Source organism: Phaseolus vulgaris, chromosome 8 (genome assembly GCF_051622355.1).
Source record: "Phaseolus vulgaris cultivar YP4 chromosome 8, ASM5162235v1, whole genome shotgun sequence".
Taxonomy (NCBI): domain Eukaryota; kingdom Viridiplantae; phylum Streptophyta; class Magnoliopsida; order Fabales; family Fabaceae; genus Phaseolus; species Phaseolus vulgaris.
The window spans coordinates 52,797,360-52,820,985 of NC_143505.1; the positions used below are offsets into that span (position 1 = coordinate 52,797,360).

A 23,626-nucleotide genomic window follows, 5' to 3' on the forward strand; every position below is an offset into this window, starting at 1 on the left:
TGAACTAAATCCATCTTTATTCTTAGCTAAAAAACTATATCCAATTTGAAAATTGGAATGTTTGTTTTTGTCTCACAATACTGTTATACTTTATTATGTTTTCTTACTATTTCCACCTATTTCACTTTGAAATTGTAAATTTGGTTTTTTTGATATTTTTGAAATAATTTCGTACCACCTCCTCAGTATATATATACGTATATGGGTATGTTTTGTGTTTCACATTGACCATTGCATTCTACATTTTCCTTTTACTCAAAGGTCACCCTTACAATGTCTGTGTCAAGACAAAATACAATTTGTGTGAAAGATGTTAATCCACAAAGTGAAAATTGGATCCTGATCGCAAGGGTTATACGTTTGTGGTTTGTTTCTGATTTCAAGAAAACAAAGTTTCCATTCTCCATGGAAATGGTCATACAAGACAAAGATGTAAAATACTTTATCATTTTCTTTCATTTTTTTTTTATTACAGTTTAATGTAATTTTTACTAATCATGCTTAATGTTTGTTGCTATCTTTCAGGGTGATAGAATTCATGTTTCCGTTAGAAGAACTCTAATTTATAAATTTCAAAATGATATTTTTGAGGATAAAGTTTATTCCTTCAATTTCTTTAGTGTGTCTACTAATTCAGGATCTTATCGCACTACTTGTCACCAATACAAAATCAATTTTCAGTTTGGAACCAAAGTAACCTCTGTTGGTAATGATCTGGTTTCATGTCCAAAACCTCATTACACACAAATTTTTGTGTTAAAGGCACATGGTTTTGATACGGACTACTTAGTCGGTTAGTAATATTCTTTTACTTGAACAAATTTCTTTGGACATGTTTTTAAATGAATATGTTTTTACAGATGTTATTGGAATATTAACTGGTGTGGGAACAAAAAGAAAGCTGAATAGATCAGGGTCAACAACTAAGTTAAATGCCATTTCTATTGAAGCTGATGGGTAAGCTAATATTTTGTACCATAACTAATCCAAAATATTTGTTCTTACAATTGTAATTTTAACTTACAACAGCTACCGCATTGAGTGTACTTTATTTGGTAGCTATGTTGATGAGCTCAATGCATTTCTATCATCTGGAGAGCTGGAAAATATTGTCATCAGTGTGCATTTTGCTAAAGTAAAAATTTTCCAGGGTATGTGAAATGCTGAATTTCTAATTTATTTAAATTTTTTTATTTAATTATTTTATTTACATTATATTTTAATGTAGATAAGGTTTTTATACAAAATTGCTTGGACTGTACGAAAATAATATATAATGATAAGTCCAAAGATGCAACCGAACTCAAGAAAAGGTTAGTTTAATATATTATTTTTCGATAATTAAAATGTATGATCTTTTCTAACTACAACTTTTACAAGTGTAGGATGATTGAAAGTACAGATTCTCCTACACAGGGACTCAGTCAATTATGTGACTCTGGAAAACAAAATGTTGAGGATGAATTCATCAGCTTCATTCATAGAAATACTATTCAAGGCCTGAAAGATTGCAAAGAGGTATTAATAATGTTTTTTAACAGTTTATTGAAATAGATTATTAATATTTTAAGATAATTTTTCTTTCTTTTTACAGGAAAGAACTTTTGTTATCTTAGCTGCAATAAAACATATTGTGGCTAATGACGATTGATGGTACACAACTTGCTTATGCAGTAAAGCTGTTTACCCTGATTCCAAAATATTTTTTTGTGAGAAATGTAACAAACATGTTATCAAAGTCCACCAGAGGTAGTATTTGTACTTGCCTGAATTTTTTTTTTAATTACATATTACATATTTCTTAATACTTATTACTTATTATATTATTATATTAATTATTTCTTACTAATTTTAATTAATAATTTGTTAATAATTAACTATTAATTATATTCGTTAAATTTAGATAGAATTTGTAAACCTTTATGTATTTTATATTTCAGGTATAAGCTGAAGCTGCGAGTGATTGATGAAACAGATTCCACGACTTTCGTTCTATTTGACAGGGATGCCACTACACTGATCAATAAATCTTGTGCCGAATTATTTGAAAGTCATGATAAGGTAAATTATCGAACCATGCATTTGTTTATTTATGCATATAAAAAAGGTTATGATATTAATTGATATTTTTTTTAATATTTAGAATGGTGATTCTGGTGTACTACCAAAAGACTTTGATCTTTTGATTGACAAAGTTCTGTTGTTTAAAGTTGGTTGTGTTAAAGATCAATATCTTAGGTTTGATCAATCATTTCGTGTCAAAAAAGTTTGTATTGATGATAGTACTATACAAAGGTTTTGTGAAGGTCGTGTTGAAAATGTGGTATGTTTCCTAATTTGAGTGTATTCTTAATTACATTTTACCCTTAAATTGGTTATTTATACTGTTTTTACTTAATTTAATTCAGTTATCATTTTGTGAAGGAATTTCATTCTCAGAAGAAAAGATTGTGTACTATTAAAGATGTCCAACAGGATGAGTCTTCTGTACCACTTTCTCAGGTAATTATCATTTAAAGTATTAACTTAAAAAAGTGAATAATTTACTCTTCCTAATATGTTTTGCTATCATCGCAGGATTTATTTAATAAATTCTCCACTGAAGCTGTTGAATTGCAATCTAAAACTATTGATTTAGGCAGTGATAGCGTGTTAGGTACTTCTACTGAATTTGTTGCTCCAAGGGTTACAAGAGATTTTGCTTCACCTGCTCACACACCTGATGATGATATCCCACTGAGGATATTAAGGAAAAATATCAAGATCGAAAAGGGAGTAGTATAATTTCATATTGTTTTTCTAATGTTTTGTAACTTGAATGATCTATTTTCATGTATTGTAGACTTTCTTTAATTTTTATGTAGAACATATTATAATGTATTAATACAATTCTATTTTTAAATCTCTTTATGTAATATTGTTGGTTTCATATGTTGACATTATGTAATATTTTTATGCATACTTTTTGTAACTCTATTTTGTAACAATGGTTCTTTCATTAAATATCAGAATCTTAATGGTAAGTGCCTCAACTTTTACTTTTTCTTTAATTCATAAATTTATATAGAATTATATAATATTTTATTAATTATAATTTGTGTTTTTGTGTGAAGGTAATTGAAATATTGTTTTCATTTCCCAGGTATTTTTTTCCTTTATTACAGGTATTGTTTTCCTTTATTACAGTTATTGTTTTTTCGTCAATTCATTTTTTATACATAATATCTTAGTATGTGATAAAAAAAAAAATTTCTGTAATGATATGTTTTTCCTTACGAGAAATACTTTTTTAAAAAAAAAATCCCCTTATACTCAACCTCTAAGGATTCAAACGGATATAGAGTCAGAGTAATTAATGCAACACTTCATTTTTTAATTTTTATTTTTGCATAAACTCTCTCTTCAGTGTCTTTTACACTTTTTTTAAAGTATTCATTTCATCTTTCAAGACTAATTAATTAAAAATTATGGATAGCAGTAATAATTACAGAAGTTAAAAATATTATATTTTCAATTTTAAATTTTAATTACAGGTATGTTATTTAATGTTAGAGGTTAGGGTTTATGTATTTAATTTAAATATATATATATATATATATAATATGATCTATTAATAATAACATATAACATATATAATATATTATTTAATATGTTTAATATATTTTATATTATATTTATTTTATACTTATGTATATATTTATTTATTATTTATTTATTTATTTAGTTATATATTATAAATATATATATATATGACAAATTATAATACAGTTTTATGTTCACTATTTTAATTTATTATTATATAATGTTAATTAATTATACGTGTCATTAATATTCATTTTATTTATCTATTGAAATAGTTGTATTTTTATTAATTATTATTTGTTATTTTGTTAATAACTTATTTCAACTGAAAAACCCTGTTGTATAAAGCAATGTAAAATGGAAACGTCAAAGAATAATTACAGGTAACAACTCACCTACTATGTTTTTTAAAGTTTTGTCTTTTCATATTTATTTTTATTTAATTTAATATTATTTATTTATTTATTTATGAATTATTATTATTTTTTCTTAATTTATTTTAATATCATTATTGGATTTTAATTATTATTTTTATTATTTAATTTAGTAACTGAAAAGACATGTTGCTTCAGAGAAAATTTAGCGTAGATTTGTGATTGAAAATGTATGATTGCTATATATAAGTAACGTAGGGTTTTTTATTACTCACAAACCTATTGTTATTACTCTTCTCTACTTCTTCCCTACTTCCATTATCCTCATCTTTCTTTTTCTCATTGTCATGGCTGTCATTCCTGAAGAGATCGTAAAACTTTCTGCTAAAGGTTTATTTACAACAGTTAATATTCGTGGGGAGGTATGTTTTTTGTTCTGAAATTCCTTACTTTTCATAGTTTTTTCTGTTCTTTGAGTATTTTTATGGTTTTAAAATGGATAGAATGGACACGTGGATCGTGCATTTGCCATCGAGTTTGAAAATGAACTGGAGGAGGAATGGACCCTCAGCGACAGTCAAGGCAATATTCATATAGTATATTATAACAAAGATATACTTTGTCCCCAAATTGTGTATAGATGGTCCCGTCTGAGTGATTTTTATGGGTTTAAAGGTGACCACAGTATATTGTTTCGTTACGTGGGTAATAACTCCTTCAATATAATTGTTTTTATGGGGGAGTTATGTGAAATGATTATGAGAAAATTTCTGAAGGAAGTTGAAGGGAGGTTGTCGCTCAACAATGGCCCCTTTATACATTTTGGCTTAAAGTTGAGTTCAAAACAGGTCTTTGGAGGATATGTGGTAAGTTTACCATCCTTTCTTTTTAAATGGATATTGATATATTCTATTTCTTTTATTAACTAATTATTAACTAATATTTTCGTTATTGTTTAAGGATCTGCCTTCTCCTTTTTCTGAATATGTTCGTAGAGGGAAGTTCAAGAAGGTTAATCTACATGGATGGCTACAAGATGTGGAATGCACCATTTTCAAGTCCAGGTTTCCTTCCAGAAGCGTTACACTCTGTAGCGGGTGGAAACAATTTTGTCGTCTTCATTCTATTCGTGAAGATGACAAAATTACATTTGAATGTTATAACAAGAAGCCCTCTTCTGATATTAGGGTTCTACTACTGATGACGTGCCACTACAAAAGACTTAATGCTTAGGATAATCAGTTGTTGTTTTGAACTATATTAGTTTGTTTAAGTTAATTTATTTTTGCAAGTATTGCTTCGTTTTGTTGGGAAGTATCCAGTTTCCACTTTGAGGAAACAAGAACAGTTTATTTGGTTTACTCTTTATTTTTATTTTATTGTGGTTTTGTTTAATTAGCTCATCTTATTTCTTTGTATTTATTGTTTAGTGTTCCAATATTTTCAATATGTATATATACATGCTTTTAATTTTTCATTACTTATCTGGCATATTAATAATGCGTTGGCATTTCTAAATATGCTCAATGCTATAAGAATTGGCAGTATATTAAAAAAATCATAAGCCTGTTTTAGATTGTGGAATGCATGCATATTAATTGGATTTTCTATACATTGTTTATGTTTATGTTTATATTGTTTATTATTAATTATTAGTTTATTACTTATTGATGTCTTAACTATTTTTTTTTATCTCGAAACCTTTTGATGTACATGTGTTTGTTTTTCTGTATCATTTTTGTAATTTTTAGAAATTTTTATGAGTACTATTTCATTTTAAAAATATTTCTTATATATTTCTGGAGGTGACTTCATAGTTCAATATGAATTTGCCTACAATCTGTTTCTATTGGAAGAAACACACATTTTTTTATTTACAAGGACTTCATTTGGTATAATGTAATGAATTATACTTTTACTTGCACTAATTCTTTTGGAGTATTTTTTTTATCAGGTTGAACTTAAAGAAGGAAGTTGGTCTTTAATACTTCAATTTTCATGTATATATCTTATGGGGAAATAGTATAAGAAATCGTTTTATTTAATTTAAATTAGTTTAAATTATTGTAATGTATTGTAATTTACAAGTTATTGTAAAATTGTGTAATTTTAATGTTAATTTTTTTTGTATTATATTTAATTTATATAAATTAAATTTACACTTCTGAATTTCACTATTTCTATATTTCTATATTCCTCACTTTCACAATTTTTATATTTAACCAAACTTATTATAATGTTAAAGTTCAATAAAAAAAAGTTAATATGTTGAATAGCATAAAAATATTATTAAGAAAAATTAAAATACCCGAAGAAAGGAATTATATATTATTTTCAAATAAAAAAAAGTTGTATAAAGTAATATTTAAGACTTCGAGAACTTTCAAGTAATCATTAGTTCCACACTGAGTACACATTTCGAAGTTAAATTAAAAAAAAATTAAAAATAAATGTAATATTAGTGCAGATTCAAAATGACTTAATAACACAAATTTCACTGTAAATCATTACAAATGACTGAAGAAGTTTCTGGAAAAGCACATAAAGTTGGTTCTCCTAATATTAGTTCAAACTCATTTGCCCCTTATCATCTTCATCTTCTTCGACATTCATAAGCCAACTGATATCTATTTTTTACATTTTAGAAACAACCTTTGTCTCAACATCTTCTTTTTGTTCATTATATCAGATATCAGATACCAGATCTGCTCTCTATGGTCTACTATGTTTCTGCTTGGTTTTGGGAGATACAACTGAAACGCAGTAGAACGGAAAAGGTAATTAAAGCTTGGATCTTTTTTCATTCCGAGCATAAATATTAATTAAAGGTGCATGCATTTCATAAAAAAAATGTTGTTATATATAATATTTCTGTATTCTTAAGCTTTAAGACATAATAACTCTTTCTCTTCTACTTTGATTTCCCAATATAGAACTTGGTAACCATAGGCACTGTAGAGGTATCCATGTAATGGAAAAGGTAATTAAAGTTTGGATCTTTTTTCACCCTAACCCTAAATATTGATTAAAGTTTCCATTTTTAAATGTTTTAAGTTCACATTTTTAAGGTATATACATTTGATAAAAAAAAATGTGCTTATAATAATCATTTTAAGTTCTGTTTTAGTGAAATTAGTAAATACAAAATGAGGATATCTGTTTTAGTCACTTTTTTTTGGCGGTATACATATACTACATGTTCTTGCATGCTGTGTATTATTTCAGATATATCCAATGCAAGGATTCCTTTTTTTTGTTAAACAGAAAAGTTGTTCTACAATGGTGCAAAAGAAAGTTAGTCAAAGTTCCTTTTTTTTGCTTAATAGGGTTGTCAAATCAGGGTATATTTTTTAAAATTGATGTACTTTATGTTTCTTTTTTTGGAAGTTGCTTCGTTCTTCTGTGGTTTAAGAGATGATTGTTCCTAGGTAAATGTCTGTCCAAATATATTACTATATTTAATATTTTCTATATATATTATTATATATACAATCTGATAAATTTATTCCCTGCAGGTTTCCTCTTTCAAAAGTCAACCAACAATTCATTAATGAGAATGCTTAAAGTAGAACATTGTTCTTTTGCACTCGAAGAGGAATTTGTTTTCATATCTTAAAAGTTAAGTTCCCCTTTTTCACAACAACTTCTAGACATGCATTGCATGACCTTTATTCATTGAACATTGATACTACCTAAATTGGTAAATGTTTTTATTGTTCTTATTATTTGATTTTTTAAGAACATTACATTTCGAAGTTTGATTGTTTATTATGCAAAATAAAGAAAAATTGTGCAAGTGTTACGCCTTTTCAAAGGTAAATTTTTTGTTTAACATTTTTAAGTATTAAATATCATTATTATATAATTATATATAAATAGATATGATTATTATATAAAAATATTACACATTTTTTTTTCAATATTTTAATATTTAATTAATAACTGTATTATGTCAAAGTAATAACATAAAAGGGAGTCAAAATTGGCGCCAAAACAAAGCTATCGTGAACAATATATTTTACACACTTACTCCTGAAAACAGTACATACTTTTATGGCTGAAAATATTTGTTCTTACTACAATACTCCCTGAAGTTCAGTCATTCAACTTTCAATAGTTATGGAGCAACTGAAGCAAAATATTAATAGAAGAAATAGGATTGTTAGCCTTTCTCAAACAAATTCTAATGCATCAGGTATATCAACTACAATGTATATTTATATTTTTAAGTGTCATATATACATACATATAGATATAGATATAGATATATATTTCAAAATTATTTTCAGAAAACAATTTCATAGTCTATTATGATGTATATATAATCAACCCTCAGGCCAATTTATGGTAAAAATATATAAAAAATAAATAAATGGTATGTTATAGTTCTTAATAGATTGATTGTTTGTTTATGATTTGACCTATTTTTTTAAATGATTTTTATTTTCCAGAGAATCAAAATCCAAACACAACATGCATATCTGAATCCAACAATGGTAAGCATAACTTTAAGTATATTGTTTACTTCAAAGTACTCTATGTTATTTATTTATGATTTTCTTTGTAATTTCTTTTTTTTATTTAGTTCTCGCAGCTGATAATGGAAAATATGCCAGAAGAAAAAGAAAAAATATATTGTATGAATTGCGAAGCGGAAAAGTAAAAAAAACAGGTAGTGAACATAATTACCTTTTTTTATCATTAAGAATATTAAATGTCAAAATTTATCCATGTATTTTTATTTTGAAACATGTTAATCCAAATGCAATACACTTAACTCATATAATTCTATGAACTTAATTTTATTGGTATGTAATTTTTTATTATATATATTTAAAAATTAGGTTCATAAAAGAAGTTAATAATCAGTTATAATGTAAGAGTGAATGAATTCTCAACACAATTTATGGTAAAAATATATAAAAAATAGATCGTATGTTATAGTTTTTAACAACTTATTATTTTACATGGGTTTCATTTTCCAGAGAATCAAAATCCAAACACAATATGCATATCTGATTTCAACAATGGTAAGTATAACTTTAAGAATATTTTTTACATCAAAAGTACTTTATCCTATTTATATATGATTTTCGTTGTAATTTTTTTTTCTTTTAGTTCTCGATGCTGATAATGAAAAATATAATAGAAGAAAAAGAAGAAATATATTATATGAACTGCGCAGCAAAGAAGTTAAAACAACAGGTAGTGAAACCTAAATACCTTCTTTTATATATATTTAGATTTAAATTTATATTTAAAATATAATTAACATTATTTGTCATCCATTTACCTTATTTATCACTCATTCTGACTTATTGTTGTAGGTGGAAGTACTCCTAACTCATGTGAAGATCTTGGTTCTCCAGCATCACGAATTATGATAACAAATATCCCTGTTTATGAGAAGTTTACTCCCAACAATCAATTAATGCATTCAGCAACCAAAGTATTGTCATCAATGAGTACTGTTAGTAATGTAGAATTGCTTCAAGGTTAGTGAAAACGTATTATAAATTTTATTCATTACAATTTAAACTAATACTACATCAATAAACATTTGAATTTTTATATATACTTTTTTTGTGGAATCAATTTTTTTTTATATTAATCAGATGTTGCCAACTCTCGCAATATTTCATTCAATGAAATTTGTAATTATATTACTAAAGTCAAATCTTATGCCTAATTTATTTTTTTGTAGGTCAAACTATTGTGAACTCAAGTAAGAAATTTTTGTGTCAAAGTTCTCAAAATACAAGCATAAATGATTCTATCTGTGCAAAATTGACTCCTGACAATGAATTCAACACCATGCATTCAATTCCAAAAGTATTGTCATCAATGAGTACAGTTAGTAATGAAGAATTTGGGCTTACAGTGCAACTTCATGGTTAGTTCTAATGGATCATTCAACTGTTTTGATTACAATTATAGTATTATTACAAATATACAGACAGTTTAGATTTATTACGTATAGTACTAATTTATGTTTTACTATATTTTTTCTAAATAAGCTGAAATCATTAAGTAGTAATAATTATCATATATATATATATGGTTCAAGCACACTGAAATGCTAAAGTTCTTCAAATCATTGTTCAAAGATTAACTTTAATGTAAAATAATTTATAAGTTCTTATATACTAATGTTAATTGATTTATCTTATTCGATCACTCATTGGAAGTTTTTGTTGTAGGTCAAAGTACTCTTAAATCAAGTCAGGATTTTGCTTCTCAGACATCTAGGGCTCAAATTTCCTTTCTTCTCATAACCTTACTCCTAAAAATGACTTAAACATGATGAATTCTACTACCAAAGCAATGTCATCAATGCAAACAATTACTCATGGAGACCTTACCCTCACTCAACTTCCTCATGGTTAGTTTACGATCCATGATTCGTTATATTTGATTACAATATCTAGCAATAGCACATTAGAATTTTATTTGTTTATTTTTTTTAAAAAATATTTTTTTTCTTTGTATTTGTGCACATTTTGGTAAAGCTGCAAAAGGGTGATCAAGCTAGAGGTAGTAGAAATATACACTGAATGAAAATTCATTTAATGAAAGACACACTTTTTTAACCTAAATCATTGTGTTTCTCATTCAGTGACCCCTAAGAATAATTTGAACATGATGGATGCAACTTCTCAATCATTGTCATGTTTACAAACAATTTGTACTACCCCTAAATTTCAAGGTTAGTTGAGGAAACCAATGTAAATTATTTTTCGTTGATCTTTTTTGTCAATTAAATTTCAAAATCATACTCATGTTTTAGTACTAATTAATTGTTGCTTTGGAACATATTTTCTCCAGGTAATTCAGTTGCAGGGAGTTTAGGGTATGTATTTAGTAACACACTAAACTTACATAACAAGTCCGGTACACACAGTGTTGAAATCATTGAATCAGTGACTCAGAGATTGAATTTTGACGAAGATATCCAAAATGAAGAAAATAATGGTACTAAAAATTGTTAATTTATAATCCCTTTTTTTTTAATTTTGTAACAACTACTTTATTTTATTATTTTTTGTTTCAGATGACACCAGACAAGTTTATAGTTCTGAATTATATTCAAAAGCTGAAAATGAAGGTGCATATCTTTAACTCTAACTTCTTCACATCTTCATGCAAACTAAATCAATTTATATCAGAAAACTAATAGATCACCTTTCTTAATTTTCTGAAAATAGCTACTGTTGAATTTGGACAACCTACTATTCAATGTGAATACTGCTTGGGCGAGGTCTGGTATGAAGAAAGATCTCAGAAATCTAAGACTTATGTTAACGTTGATTTTTTTATTTGTTGTCAAAAGGGAAAAGTACAACTCCCTTTCTTACAAGAACCTCCTAAATTGTTGTTAGATTTATTAAATGGGAATGATAGTCGAAGTCAACACTATCTACAAAATATTAGAAGTTACAATAGTATGTTTTCATTTACTTCAATTGGAGGGAATATTCACTCTTCGATAAATGATGGATCTGGCCCTCCTCAATTTATTCTGCATGGACAAAACTATCATAGGATTGGAAGCTTGCTCCCCAATAGTGGATCATCTCCTAAGTTTGCACAACTTTACATATATAACACTCAAAATGAAGTGTCAAATAGATTATCTCACTTTGGGTATGTGTTATATTTAGTTACTTTAATGACTTACTTTCTATTTACTGGATTAATTCAAAGATCATTTTTAATGATATATTTTTAAAAATTGCATGTAGGTCAAAAGTGAAAAATGTGAAGTTTGACAAATCCTTGATTGAAGATCTTACCAAGATGATTGATGACAACAATGTGTTGGCAAAAAATTTTAGAAGAGTAAGAGATTTTGTACATGATGATGTAAATTCAGATTTTGCATTGAGGTTATTTAGACACCGATGCAAAGATCCAAGAGTGTACAATACCCCTACAACAGATGAGATAGCTGCATTAATTGTGGGTGATATGAGCAACATGGATGTAGGACGAGATATCATAGTGAAAAAAAATTCAGGACAAATGTATAGACTCCATGAAACACATACAACCTTTATTCCATTACAATATCCATTAATACTCCCCTTTGGAGAGGATGGGTATCAAGAACAGATTCCAATACGGAATTCTGGAAGTAACAGCAAAGAACGTGAGAGAATTCGTATTTCATTAAGGGAATTTATTGCATTTAGAATTCAAGAAAGAAATGTGGAGTTTGGGAATATAGTCCATTCACATCGATTGTTTCAACAATTTTTGGTTGATGCATATACAATGGTTGAAGCTCAAAGATTGTCGTTTATAAGGCTAAACCAAAAAACAATCCGTTGTGATATTTTGCAAGGCGTACAAGAAGCAATGAATCGAGGAGAAACAAATTCTTCTGCAATTGGAAAGCGTATAGTTTTACCTTCATCTTTTACAGGAGGAATGAGATATATGTTCAACAATTGCCAAGATGCTATGGCCATTTGTAAAACATTTGGATATCCGGATTTATTTATCACTATTACCTACAACGTCAATTGGTCAGAAATACGTGACTTTGTTACTTCAAAAGGATTAACTGCTGCTGATAGGCCAGACATTGTTTGTAGAGTTTTCAAGATGAAATTAGATCAAATGATGATTGACTTCAAAAAACATTACTATTTTGGCAAAGTTAATGCAGGTAATCCACATTAACCCATATTAAACAGTTTCTTTGTTATATTATTATGTATTACATTTTGAAGATTTTATTTCATATTCTTTTAGGTATGTACACTGTGGAATTTCAAAAAAAGGGTTTACCTCATGCCCACATACTACTGTGGTTGGATGGCGAGAATAAGTTAAGAAATCCAACAGATATTGATGGAGTCATTTCTGCAGAATTACCTGATGCAATTTTATATCCTAAATTGTCGAAGGCAGTGACAACTTACATGATACATGGCCCTTGCGGGGTAAGTCGAATAAGTTCACCTTGCATGATTAATGATAGATGTTCGAAATTTTACCCCAAGAAATTTAAACTATTGACTACTATTGATGAGGATGGATATGCATGTTATAAACGTCAAGATAATGGAACATTCATTCTTAAAAATGGAATTAAGTTGGACAATAGAAATGTTGTGCCATATAGCCTTTTGCTACTACTGAGGTATTAAGCACATGTTAACACAGAATATTGCAACAAATCAAATTCAATCAAGTATTTGTTTAAATATGTGAACAAGGGTCCAAATAGAGCCAATTTGAAAATTACTACTACTGATAAAGACTCTACAGAGACCCCAGTTATTGATGAAATTAAACAGTATTATGATTGTAGATACATATCTCCATGTGAAGCTGTGTGGAGAATATTTGCCTTTGATATTCATCATAGATGGCCTCCAGTTCAACGATTAACTTTTCATCTATTGAACGAGCAACCAATTCTTTTTAAAGACAATGAAGACATTGATGAAATATTGAACTTCAATCAACATAAAACAACAATGTTTTTAGCTTGGTTTGAAGCTAATAAAATTTATCCATTGGGAAAAAATTTGACTTACTGTGAATACCCTAGATATTTTGTTTGGATGGCAGACAGAAGAGAGTGGAAGCCAAGGAAAATTGGTGTTAGTATTGGAAGGTTAACATATATTCCTGCAGGGTCAGGGGAATTGTATTATCTGAGGTTATTGTTGAATTATCAAAAGGGTTGTTGTAACTATGATAATATCAAAACTGTTAATGGTTTCATTCACAAAACATATAAAGAGAAATGCTATGCAATGGGGCTATTGGCAGATAATAAAGAGTTTATTGATGCCATTATAGAGTGCAGTGACCTTGCTTCAGGGAATCAGTTGAGAAGACTCTTTGTTACCCTTTTAATGATGAATACTATGTCTAGACCAGATGAAGTGTGGAACAAAACATGGAAGTTGTTATCAGATGATATTTTATACCAAAAAAGAAAGGAGTTTGTCCTACCAGGTATAATTTTTTTATTTTATTTGAAATTTATAATTTATGATTTATAATTGATGTATGACATATAATTTCTTTCCTAGGTCTTAGAATTGAAGATGCTCAAATTCAAAACATTTGTCTTCTACAAGTAGAAGAGTTATTAATTTCAAATGGTAAGTATTTGAAAGATTTTCCAAGTCTGCCAGAACCTATTCATTTAGATTCTTTTATTTATCAAAATAGATTCATTATTGATGAATTGAATTATGACAAAATAGAAATGTCTAAAATGCATTGTTCTCTTTTTCAAACTCTTACTCCTGAGCAAGTGGAAGTCTATGAAAATATAATGACAGCAGTCCTGTCAGACCTTGGTGGTTTTTTTTTCTTATATGGTTATGGGGGAACTGGAAAAACTTACATGTGGAAAACTTTGTCCACTGGTATTAGATCAAAAGGGTTGATTGTGTTAAATGTAGCTTCTAGCGGTATAGCTTCTTTGTTACTTCCAGGAGGAAAAACAGCTCATTCTACCTTTTGCATTCCTTTGGTAATAAATGAAGAGTCAACCTGCAATATTCCTCAAGGAAGTCTTAGGGCCAAATTGTTGATCAAAACGAAATTAATTATATGGGATGAAGCCCCAATGATTAATAGGTTATGTTTTGAAGCCCTAGATAGAACTTTAAGGGATGTCATGAGAGCTGAAAGTGAAGAAAATGCTCTTAAACCTTTTGGTGGTAAAGTAATTGTATTGGGAGGAGACTTTCGTCAGATATACCTGTTGTAAAAAATGGATCAAAATATGACATTGTGAAGGCAATAGTAAATTACTCTAACTTATGGAAACATTGCAAAATCTTAAAACTTACAGAGAATATGAGATTAAAGAGTCATACATCAATGCAAAGTCAAACAGAAATAAAAGAGTTTGCTGATTGGATACTTCACATTGGAGATGGAGATATGGAGTTAAATGAGTTGGGACAAGGAATGATTGAAATATCGGAAGAGAATTTAATTTTAGATGTTGAACAACCTTTACTGCAGTTGATTGAGTTTGTTTATCCCTCCTACATAAACAATGTCACATCTGATGGTTCTTTTGATGATGGTGCAATATTATGTCCAACAACAGAATGTGTGGATCAAGTGAATGAATTCATTTTATCATTAATACCAGGATCTGAAGTTACTTATTTAAGTTCAGACAGTCCTTGCGAATGTGAAGAAGAAGAAAATGCTCAAGCTGAGTGGTTTACAACTGAATTTTTAAATGAGATCAAATGCTATGGAATTCCCAATCACTATGTTAAATTAAAAGTCGGAGTTCCAATAATGCTTCTAAGATATATTGATCAAGCCAATGGACTTTGCAATGGAACAAGATTACAGGTAACTCACTTGGGGAAAAATGTTATTGGTGCCAAAGTTATTATTACTGGGAAAAATATAGGTGATCAAATATTTATTCCGAGAATGAACTTGACTCCTTCGAAAACAGGTTTGCCATTTATGTTTCAAAGAAGGCAATTTCCAATATCTTTGTGTTTTGCCATGACAATAAATAAAAGTCAAGGTCAAACTCTGAACAAAGTTGGTCTATATCTATCCCGTCCAGTCTTTACACACGGACAATTATATGTTGCTCTTTCAAGAGTAAAATCTAAGAAAGGGTTGAAGATATTGATTTTGGATGATAATGGTATTGCCAATAATTTCACTACTAACGTGGTTTACAAAGAAATATTCGAAAATGTTTGAAGTATTAACTTACCGCCTTACATATGAGGTATGAAAATTCTTTAATTATTTGAAATATATTTTTCTTTATCATATCTTTTTTGTAATATATGAACAACAATTTAAGAACTAATATACACTATCTCTGATAGGTTTTGATCAATGCTTTTGTTTGACACAAATATTCATGGTCATCTTGAAAGTATGGTACGTATTCTTTATCAATTGTAGAATGTGTTAGATCCTATTCTGACATATCTTTGTAAAAGTTTGTTAATTTAATTAATGTTTTACAGGAATTACTTATAAGAAGAAACAGTTTTGTAACATTAAAGTTCAGAAATGATGAATCTCTAAAGCACTTCATGAGGATGCTTCTCTGAAGCACTTCATAAGATTTATTCTCTTAAGCACTTCATGAGGTATGCTTACTTAAATTATTAATTTACATAATTTATTATTACTATTACAAATTTTGTGTATCTATTTGTGTACTTAATCTATTATTCAGGCTCTTGAAAGGCAATGTGAAATTCTTGATTTATGGAGTCAAATTCTATTGAGGGCTACGGACTGGATGATCATATCTCATTCAAGATATTAAGGACAAATATCAACATTGATTGAAATGGAAGTAATTTTAATGATGAAATTTTATGTATTATTAGCACTGCTTGGACAGTTTTAGAGTCTATTCGTTACTCTCTACATATTATTTAATTTATATTCACACTATATTTTGATGATTTGTAGAATTACTCTTTCAAATTTCTTTGTATAATGTTTTGGTTTCATCACAGGACACAATGTTTCAGGTACTCTTAATATTAGAGTTAAAACAATTTCTTAGACTTGAATACATTTATATATTATATATATAAATTTTTATTATTATCTTATTTTAATCATTTATTTATTTATTTATAAGTGATATAATAATTTTTTATCTTGAATATTTCAGGTGAGTTATTTGTTTCAAGAAACTTTACAGATATGTATAATACCTTATACTTATTCTTCAAATCATATAAAACAATTTCTTAGACTTCAATACATTTATATATTATATATATATAAATTTTTATTATTATCTTATTTTAATCAGTTTTTTTTATTTATAACCGATATAATAAATTTTTATCTTGAATATTTCAAGTGAGTTATTTGTTTCAAGAAACTTTACAGGTATGTATAATACCTTATACTTATTCTTGAAATCATGTGTACTAATTTGTAGAACTATTTGTCAACAATTGTTACAGAAATGTAAAATGATTTTGTTTTCTAAAAATCTATTATTCATGATTTTTTTATAACTTTTATCAAACTATTTTCTCTTATTGTCATTATTTTTGTGTACATTTTAACAGTTTGTTTTATTAGTAATAACAATGTGTTTTATTAATTTTTAGCGGTTTTACTATTTGGACAGTTTTAGATTGTATTCGTTACTTAGTACATATTATTTAATTTCTTTGTGTAATGTGTTGGTTTCATCATTGAACAAATTGTTTCAGGTTTCCTCCTTAATATTGCAGTTAAAACAATTTGTTATAGTAATTATGTTACTTTAAACAAAAAATTTGTATAACTGATATAATAATATAATAAAATATTTTTCTGGAAATTTTATGTAACGTTGTTTATCTTTAGAAACTTTACAGGTATGTCAATTACATTATACTTATTCTTCAAATACATGTACTAAATTGAATAATGAATTATTATTTAATTTAAATGGTTGATAAATTGAATATAATATTGTTACGACAAATTGCATGCTATGTCTAACAATGATTTGTTATTTAATCATGCTCTGTTTTTATTACTTATAACTTATGCCTTAAATGATTATATAAGTTACTCTGCTCATATTATATCAACATTATGGTCAACAAGATACAAGTTAGATCATTTCTTATTTTCAAGTCTTCTGTTTATTTTATTCTTTTTGAGATAGGGTGTGCCCTTTGTATTTTCCTGATACACTTTTTTCGAATTTAATTGATTTTTCCTATGCAGAGTTAATTGATTTTTCCAAATTTTAGGATTTCAAAATTTATTTTTTTACACAACAATTTATTTTAAACATTATTTAAATTTTAACCTTTGGATTTACATGCTTATTATTATTATTATTATTATTTATGTCAAATAATTATATGTTGTCAGAATTGATTTTTTTTCTGGGACGACTTCTTTTTATCTTATATTTCTCATCATCAAACTTCTTAAAATGAACAAATTCATTATTCAAAAAAATTTATTAAATAAAACAATTTGTTTAAATCAAAAAAAATATTTAAAGGCTTTATTTATTGATAGATGCATGTTTTCCATATATCTGATAGCAATCAACTCACAAATTTACAGATACTGTCAACTACTTGATTTGTACTTTTTTAGATTGAGTCTGACTTACTTGATTTTGTATTTTTTTTCAGATACACGTGGCTAATATAATCTCTTTTACACAGTTTTCAAAATATTCAATTTCTCTTCCCTATCAGATTTGGTAGATATAGATAATCATTTCAACATTAAACATTAATAGTTTAAATTTAAATTTCGCTTCCCAACAATCATTTCTTTATATAATTAAAATTTAATTCATTTTCAATATTATTTAAATTTAAATTTATTCTTATTATAATTAAATATTAAAAAATTTATATACATAATATATAATATTATATATATTATATAATTACGTATTTTGTATTATTATATTGTAGTATGCCTGTTATAATTCAGTTTAATTATTATTTTTTAATATTATTATTATTAATTAATTAATGATGTACTTGAAATGATAGAGACACCGGACAAACCAAAGGTCATAACATTGTGGTGTTTTTATTATTCACAACAGTACTCATTTCTACTTAAATCTTCTATAAAATATCCTCCTCTGCTACTTTCTTTCTGGTGCTCTACTACTTTCTTTCTGGTGGTTTCTCTATTATTCTTTTTCTCTCCTACTGAGTTCTTGGTGTTTTCTCCATTACTCATTTAATGGCGCCCAGTGCTGAAGAAATCATTAGACTTCAAACAAGAGGAGTCTTTTGGTGCATGAACAGCCGTGGGGAAGTATGTATATTTATCTTTTTTTCCAAAATTTCTTCTTTTCAACATTTTCTTCATTTGCTGACATTTTTTTTTCTTTATTTCAAAAACAATAGCTTGGTTATGTAGATCGGGCTTTCGCCATCAAGTTTCAAAAAGAACTGGGAAAGGAGTGGACCCTGGCTGATTCAGAAGGAAACGTCCATATAGTGGAATATAACGAAAATTTATTGTCGCCGGAAATATTGAGTGGATGGTTTAATTTGTTTGATTTCATAGATGATAACTACATTTTATTCTGTTATGTGGGTCACAACGCCTTCCATATAACTGTTTATATGGATGACGTCCCTCAGAGTGGAGTAAATCGTTATTTGGAAGAAATTGAAGGGAAGGAACCCTTAAGCATTGGTCCCTTCGATCATTTTTCCATAAAGTTGTCTCGATTAAGTATCAAACTCAGTTATCTGGTTAGTATAAAATTGATTTATTTAAAAATGCTTTCTATTATATTATACTTCATTTCTATTTTCTTATTATTTTGATATTGTTGTAGGATCTTCCTGCTAAATTTTCACAATATATTCGACAAGGGAGATTTAATAAGGTTACTTTGTATGGTCTATTAATGGATGTGGAATGCAAGGTCTTGAAAGGGAAGCCTCCTTCTAGATGGATTAAACTTGGCAAAGGGTGGAAGAATTTCTGTAGTCTTCATTCTTTTTCGTGAAGGAGACAAGATTATCTTTGAATGTGATATGAGAAATCCTTCTTCTCATATCAGGGTTTTGTTACTTACTTCTATTCACAGTTTAAGCTATCCTGCATAATTTCTTTTATTATTCTCATAGCATAATAGTTACCAGTTATTAAGAAAGCTCAGACATATTTATGTTTTTGCTTGGACTTTTTTGGAAAACTAAACTGTCAGGTACTCTTTATGTTTATATTATATTCACTATATGTTTCTGTTTAGTAGTGTTCATATTCTGTTTGTTCATCCATTTCTTGCAATGTGAATACATAAATTATTACAATTTTGTTTCATTATCTGGTATATTTATAATAGGTTGGCATTATTATATATGCTTAACGCTATAACAATTGCCAGTATATTAAAGTCATAAAAATCTTTGATCATATTTTTTATTATATATATTTTGTGTTAATATTAGAGAATGCTTATATTCGTTTTATTCTTTGTATATTGTTTATTATTAATTAGTCATTCAAGTATTAATTGTTGCTTTTTTTATCTAGAAACCTGATGATGTATATATGTTTATTATTGTTGTATGGTTTTTAAGATCTTTAGTTATTTATATAATAGTATTTCATTGTATTTATATTTCATTATGTTTTATTTGTATTATATTACATTACATTTTATTTTAATTTATATCATAAAAGGTGAATTCATAATTTAATATGATTTTGCCTACAATCTGTTTCGGGAAGAAACACACATTTACTGATAGTTTATTGTAATATTATACTTGGTATAATCTACTGAATTCTATTTTTTAATGGCAATAATTTTTTGGAGAGTTTTTTTTTTTGCAGATTAAATTACAGTATATGAAGATAGCGTGAGGTTGGTGAAGAGGACTTCACAACATAGTATTAGATAATTGTTTATATAATAATGTATTTGTTCAAATTATTTTATTGTATTGTAATGTATTTATTATGACAAAAATATATTCATGAATTTTTAATTATTTATGTTATATTATATTAAATTCATTAATATACTAAAAGTATGTAAACTTATACTATTGCAATATATTTAATTTCATTTCATCAACTTAATAATTTATAATATATCTAAATAAATTTATTATTTTTAATATTAATATTTAAATATAAAATATTAGAAAAATTCTTTGCACGAGTCAACGTACTAGTATTTATATATTTGAGACTTACCTTCTTTTTGAAAGTTGTGGTTATTTATATATTTGTAGTGGACTCGTCACTGTTGGACCAAGATTAACGGATTTATGATTAAGAATGTATTATCTAATTTTTCGTACAACTAAAACTTGTTAATTATTTATTGATTTTAATGCATTTTGAACATATATTGATCGGTCAGAATCCAATATTCAAGACATTTAGGACTCCTCCGATTTCCGTACAATTATCTTTACTATTTTTTTAGGGTGACAAAAACTTTATTCTTTTTTAAAACCTAAAAATTACACTAGCCGTTACTAACCTATGTAGTTGGAGAAAAAAAAACCATTGGCTAGAGTTTCAAAAAGAAAAGTAAAAAACAGTTATTAGCTAACGTTTAAGAACAAGTGGACATGAAGGGATCCTTTTGAAGGAAGGGACCACATCAAAGTGATATAAGAAACCAATGAAATAATGTGAATTTTTTTCAACACAGTTGAATGAGAAAAATGCTGAAAATACAAGAAAAAAATGAGTTGATAGATGAAGTATTGGACAAGGTAGAAATGTTATCCAACACATAACATGTATCTCAGACAATGGTGCTTTGATGAAAACAACACTAATGTCATCTTCTGCAACTTCTGATAACAACTAATCAAATCTTCTTGTACTTTTCACGGACAACAAAAGAAAATTGTTCCAATCAGTATATAGTATATATCAGATGGAATAAAACAGAAAGTGAACATAGAGATTATATGTAAGATTTTGGATTAATCTCTTTCTTTTTATATTCAGTTAACTGTGTATTATTAATTTTTAAAAAAATATTTAATAAATTTTTTGTAAAAAAAGATATTCATTCAGTGACATGATAATATACAAGTAAAGGATTATAAATATTTTTGCACACCTAGTGAATTGAAATAAAACTCGAAGATATTTTATATAGATATTTTAAGATTTTCATGAAGAAAAAGACATTTCGGATTTTTATTCTTTTCAAGTATAGATATTTTGTGAAAACATTCTAATTACAATATATTTATTTACTAATTAACAGATAAGTAGAATTTATAAGAGTTTATGAAAATACTTTGATTTTAATGGACTTGTTTTCAACTTATTTCAACATATCTTACGTATATAATAAAAAAGTTATTAAGCAAATACTCAATTAACTCTCTAATCTAAATACACTGAAGCTTCAGGTCATTATTAAGCTTTTCTGAAATTTTGGTATAACGTCACTTTCAAGTTAATGTCAAATTATAATCACATTAGGAGGTAATCCTAATTTAAGAATGGCTTAATCCCCTAGTTTTAATTACCTTCTGCAAATGATTTTTGGTTAAAGAGGGCAAAACAAAAATAATTTAAGGTCACGTCTTGTCATGTATTTCATAATGCAGTGCACGACACCAACCATCAAACATGTGCTCCACGTAACCTAAAATAAATCATTAATGAACTGTGAAATCTCTTACTCCTTGATAAGAACATGGATAATATCTACGCAAAAATGTTTTCGAGTAACAAAATTCTCATCAATTTATATTTTCAGTTTAACAATTAAATCAAATAATACAGCCATAAAATTTTAATTTATGACGTTCAGAACATTTAAATACTATGAGAAACCACTTTAATCATATTTATGATTATAAATCTAACGTGTTTCTGTAATTTTAATCAATACTTTTTTTTTTACTTATAACATTTATATTTTTGTCCTATGTTTGATGAGAAGATGATATTATTGTTGAGTGTGAAGTGCGGACTAATTAAGTTAGATTCACTATACATCATTTTAATGAGTGAACTTAATTATGGTGTATTTTTTATAATTTCTATTTAAGAGATCTTTGTGTTTGTAATAAAATTGTAACAAATAGAATGAAAATAGAATTAGTTGCCCGTAGACTAGATTATAGATTGGCAACGAACCATCCTGCAGTTGATTCGTGATTGTTTGTGTTGTTTCTGCGTATATTTTTTCATTAAATATATGAATTTTTTAAAACTCTGAAATATCTAGTAATCCAATATTACAACGGAAACTAAAAACGGGAAGAACATTGGTCAAATTTTGTATGACTGAGACAAAAGCTTTGAAGAAGAAGAATTAAGAAATGTGAGAAAAGCAGAGTTGATATATAAAGTTTAAATTTATTTATGGTTGAACAACCTATGGATGGGCCAGCCAAAACATCCTTGTCTTTGAAGCATCCTAAGTATCCCACCCTGTTCCAATATTCTATATAATGGAAACAATTCTGCATAGTCTCATTCTCTGTATCCAAATAAAACAGAGACAGTGAAAGTTTGATGGAGGAGAAGAGGAAGAGCAAGTTGTGGTTGAAGAAGGTGTCGTGGCCGTTTCGGTGGAAACCGCAGAAACTTCAAACGATCATAGTAGACACTGTGGTTTTCAAGATACTCTCGGTGGCTGAAGCTGTAGTGCTTGTCTCCACCCTCTGTTTCTTCTACCTCTGCTGTGGCTGCAACTTTTAATTCATGGTTCAGTGGAAAAACTCTGTTTTCTTTTATGAAACACTTCATTTTACCTGTTTTACTTTCTCTAATCAATATTTGTAGGAAGGCTTAACAAAATATTATTGTTTCATTCGTTGTTTCTTGTTACTGCTTCACTTCAACTGTATTAACAGGTTTCTGATTAGTAATAGAATTATGCACAGAGATTAGCTTTTCATGACATCTTTTATGCTTAATTGTGTTATAGATTCAATCCTTTTTTGCTTAACCAACTCTTAAGTTTCTTCTTCTCAAAAGGGCACTCTCTTCTTCACACTTCTCTCTTCTTCTTACAATTTGAAAGTCTAATTTTAACACCAAATTAGAAAAAAAAGATGTGTTATTATATCATCTGTGACCTTAAAATAAATCTGTTAAAGATGATATTAATAAGATTAATCAACATTCAACTTATTGTCTTTTTGTAATATAGAGTTCTTCAAAGTTTTGTCCTTAAAAATTAATAGAGAAAG

The 23,626-nt window shown here is 27.4% G+C and overlaps 3 protein-coding genes and 1 pseudogene across 3 annotated transcripts; all 4 read left to right on the forward strand.

Moving 5' to 3' along the window:
* Positions 1 to 273: 273 nt before the first annotated feature.
* LOC137825345 (uncharacterized) lies at positions 274 to 2,784 on the forward strand. Its single transcript, XM_068631017.2, has 9 exons — positions 274 to 432; positions 526 to 706; positions 861 to 957; positions 1,030 to 1,151; positions 1,229 to 1,313; positions 1,941 to 2,061; positions 2,144 to 2,323; positions 2,425 to 2,502; positions 2,578 to 2,784. The coding sequence occupies exons 1-9, from the start codon at positions 274 to 276 to the stop codon at positions 2,782 to 2,784; spliced, it is 1,230 nt and encodes a 409-aa protein (XP_068487118.2).
* A 1,519-nt stretch (positions 2,785 to 4,303) lies between these two features.
* Positions 4,304 to 15,671, forward strand: LOC137825346 (uncharacterized; annotated as a pseudogene).
* Positions 15,672 to 18,665: 2,994 nt separating this feature from the next.
* LOC150025649 (uncharacterized) lies at positions 18,666 to 19,446 on the forward strand. The gene is made up of 3 exons (XM_090294151.1): positions 18,666 to 18,740; positions 18,833 to 19,186; positions 19,273 to 19,446. Exons 1-3 carry the CDS (start codon positions 18,666 to 18,668, stop codon positions 19,444 to 19,446), a joined length of 603 nt encoding a protein of 200 aa, XP_090150277.1.
* A 3,359-nt stretch (positions 19,447 to 22,805) lies between these two features.
* Positions 22,806 to 23,334, forward strand: LOC150025650 (uncharacterized). Its single transcript, XM_090293996.1, has one exon. The coding sequence runs from the start codon at positions 22,947 to 22,949 to the stop codon at positions 23,130 to 23,132; it is 186 nt and encodes a 61-aa protein (XP_090150122.1). The 5' UTR covers positions 22,806 to 22,946; the 3' UTR covers positions 23,133 to 23,334.
* The last annotated feature ends 292 nt before the right edge of the window (positions 23,335 to 23,626 follow it).

Excerpts from the sequence above, each read along its gene's own strand:
- LOC137825345 (XM_068631017.2), top strand. The coding sequence starts at position 274 with ATGTCTGTGTCAAGACAAAATACAATTTGTGTGAAAGATGTTAATCCA. Across the intron at positions 433-525 it reads TGGTCATACAAGACAAAGAT|GGTGATAGAATTCATGTTTC; the intron begins GTAAAATACTTT and ends GCTATCTTTCAG. Across the intron at positions 958-1,029 it reads ATTTCTATTGAAGCTGATGG|CTACCGCATTGAGTGTACTT; the intron begins GTAAGCTAATAT and ends AACTTACAACAG.
- LOC150025649 (XM_090294151.1), top strand. The coding sequence starts at position 18,666 with ATGGCGCCCAGTGCTGAAGAAATCATTAGACTTCAAACAAGAGGAGTC. Across the intron at positions 18,741-18,832 it reads GCATGAACAGCCGTGGGGAA|CTTGGTTATGTAGATCGGGC; the intron begins GTATGTATATTT and ends CAAAAACAATAG. Across the intron at positions 19,187-19,272 it reads GTATCAAACTCAGTTATCTG|GATCTTCCTGCTAAATTTTC; the intron begins GTTAGTATAAAA and ends ATATTGTTGTAG.
- LOC150025650 (XM_090293996.1), top strand. The coding sequence starts at position 22,947 with ATGGAGGAGAAGAGGAAGAGCAAGTTGTGGTTGAAGAAGGTGTCGTGG.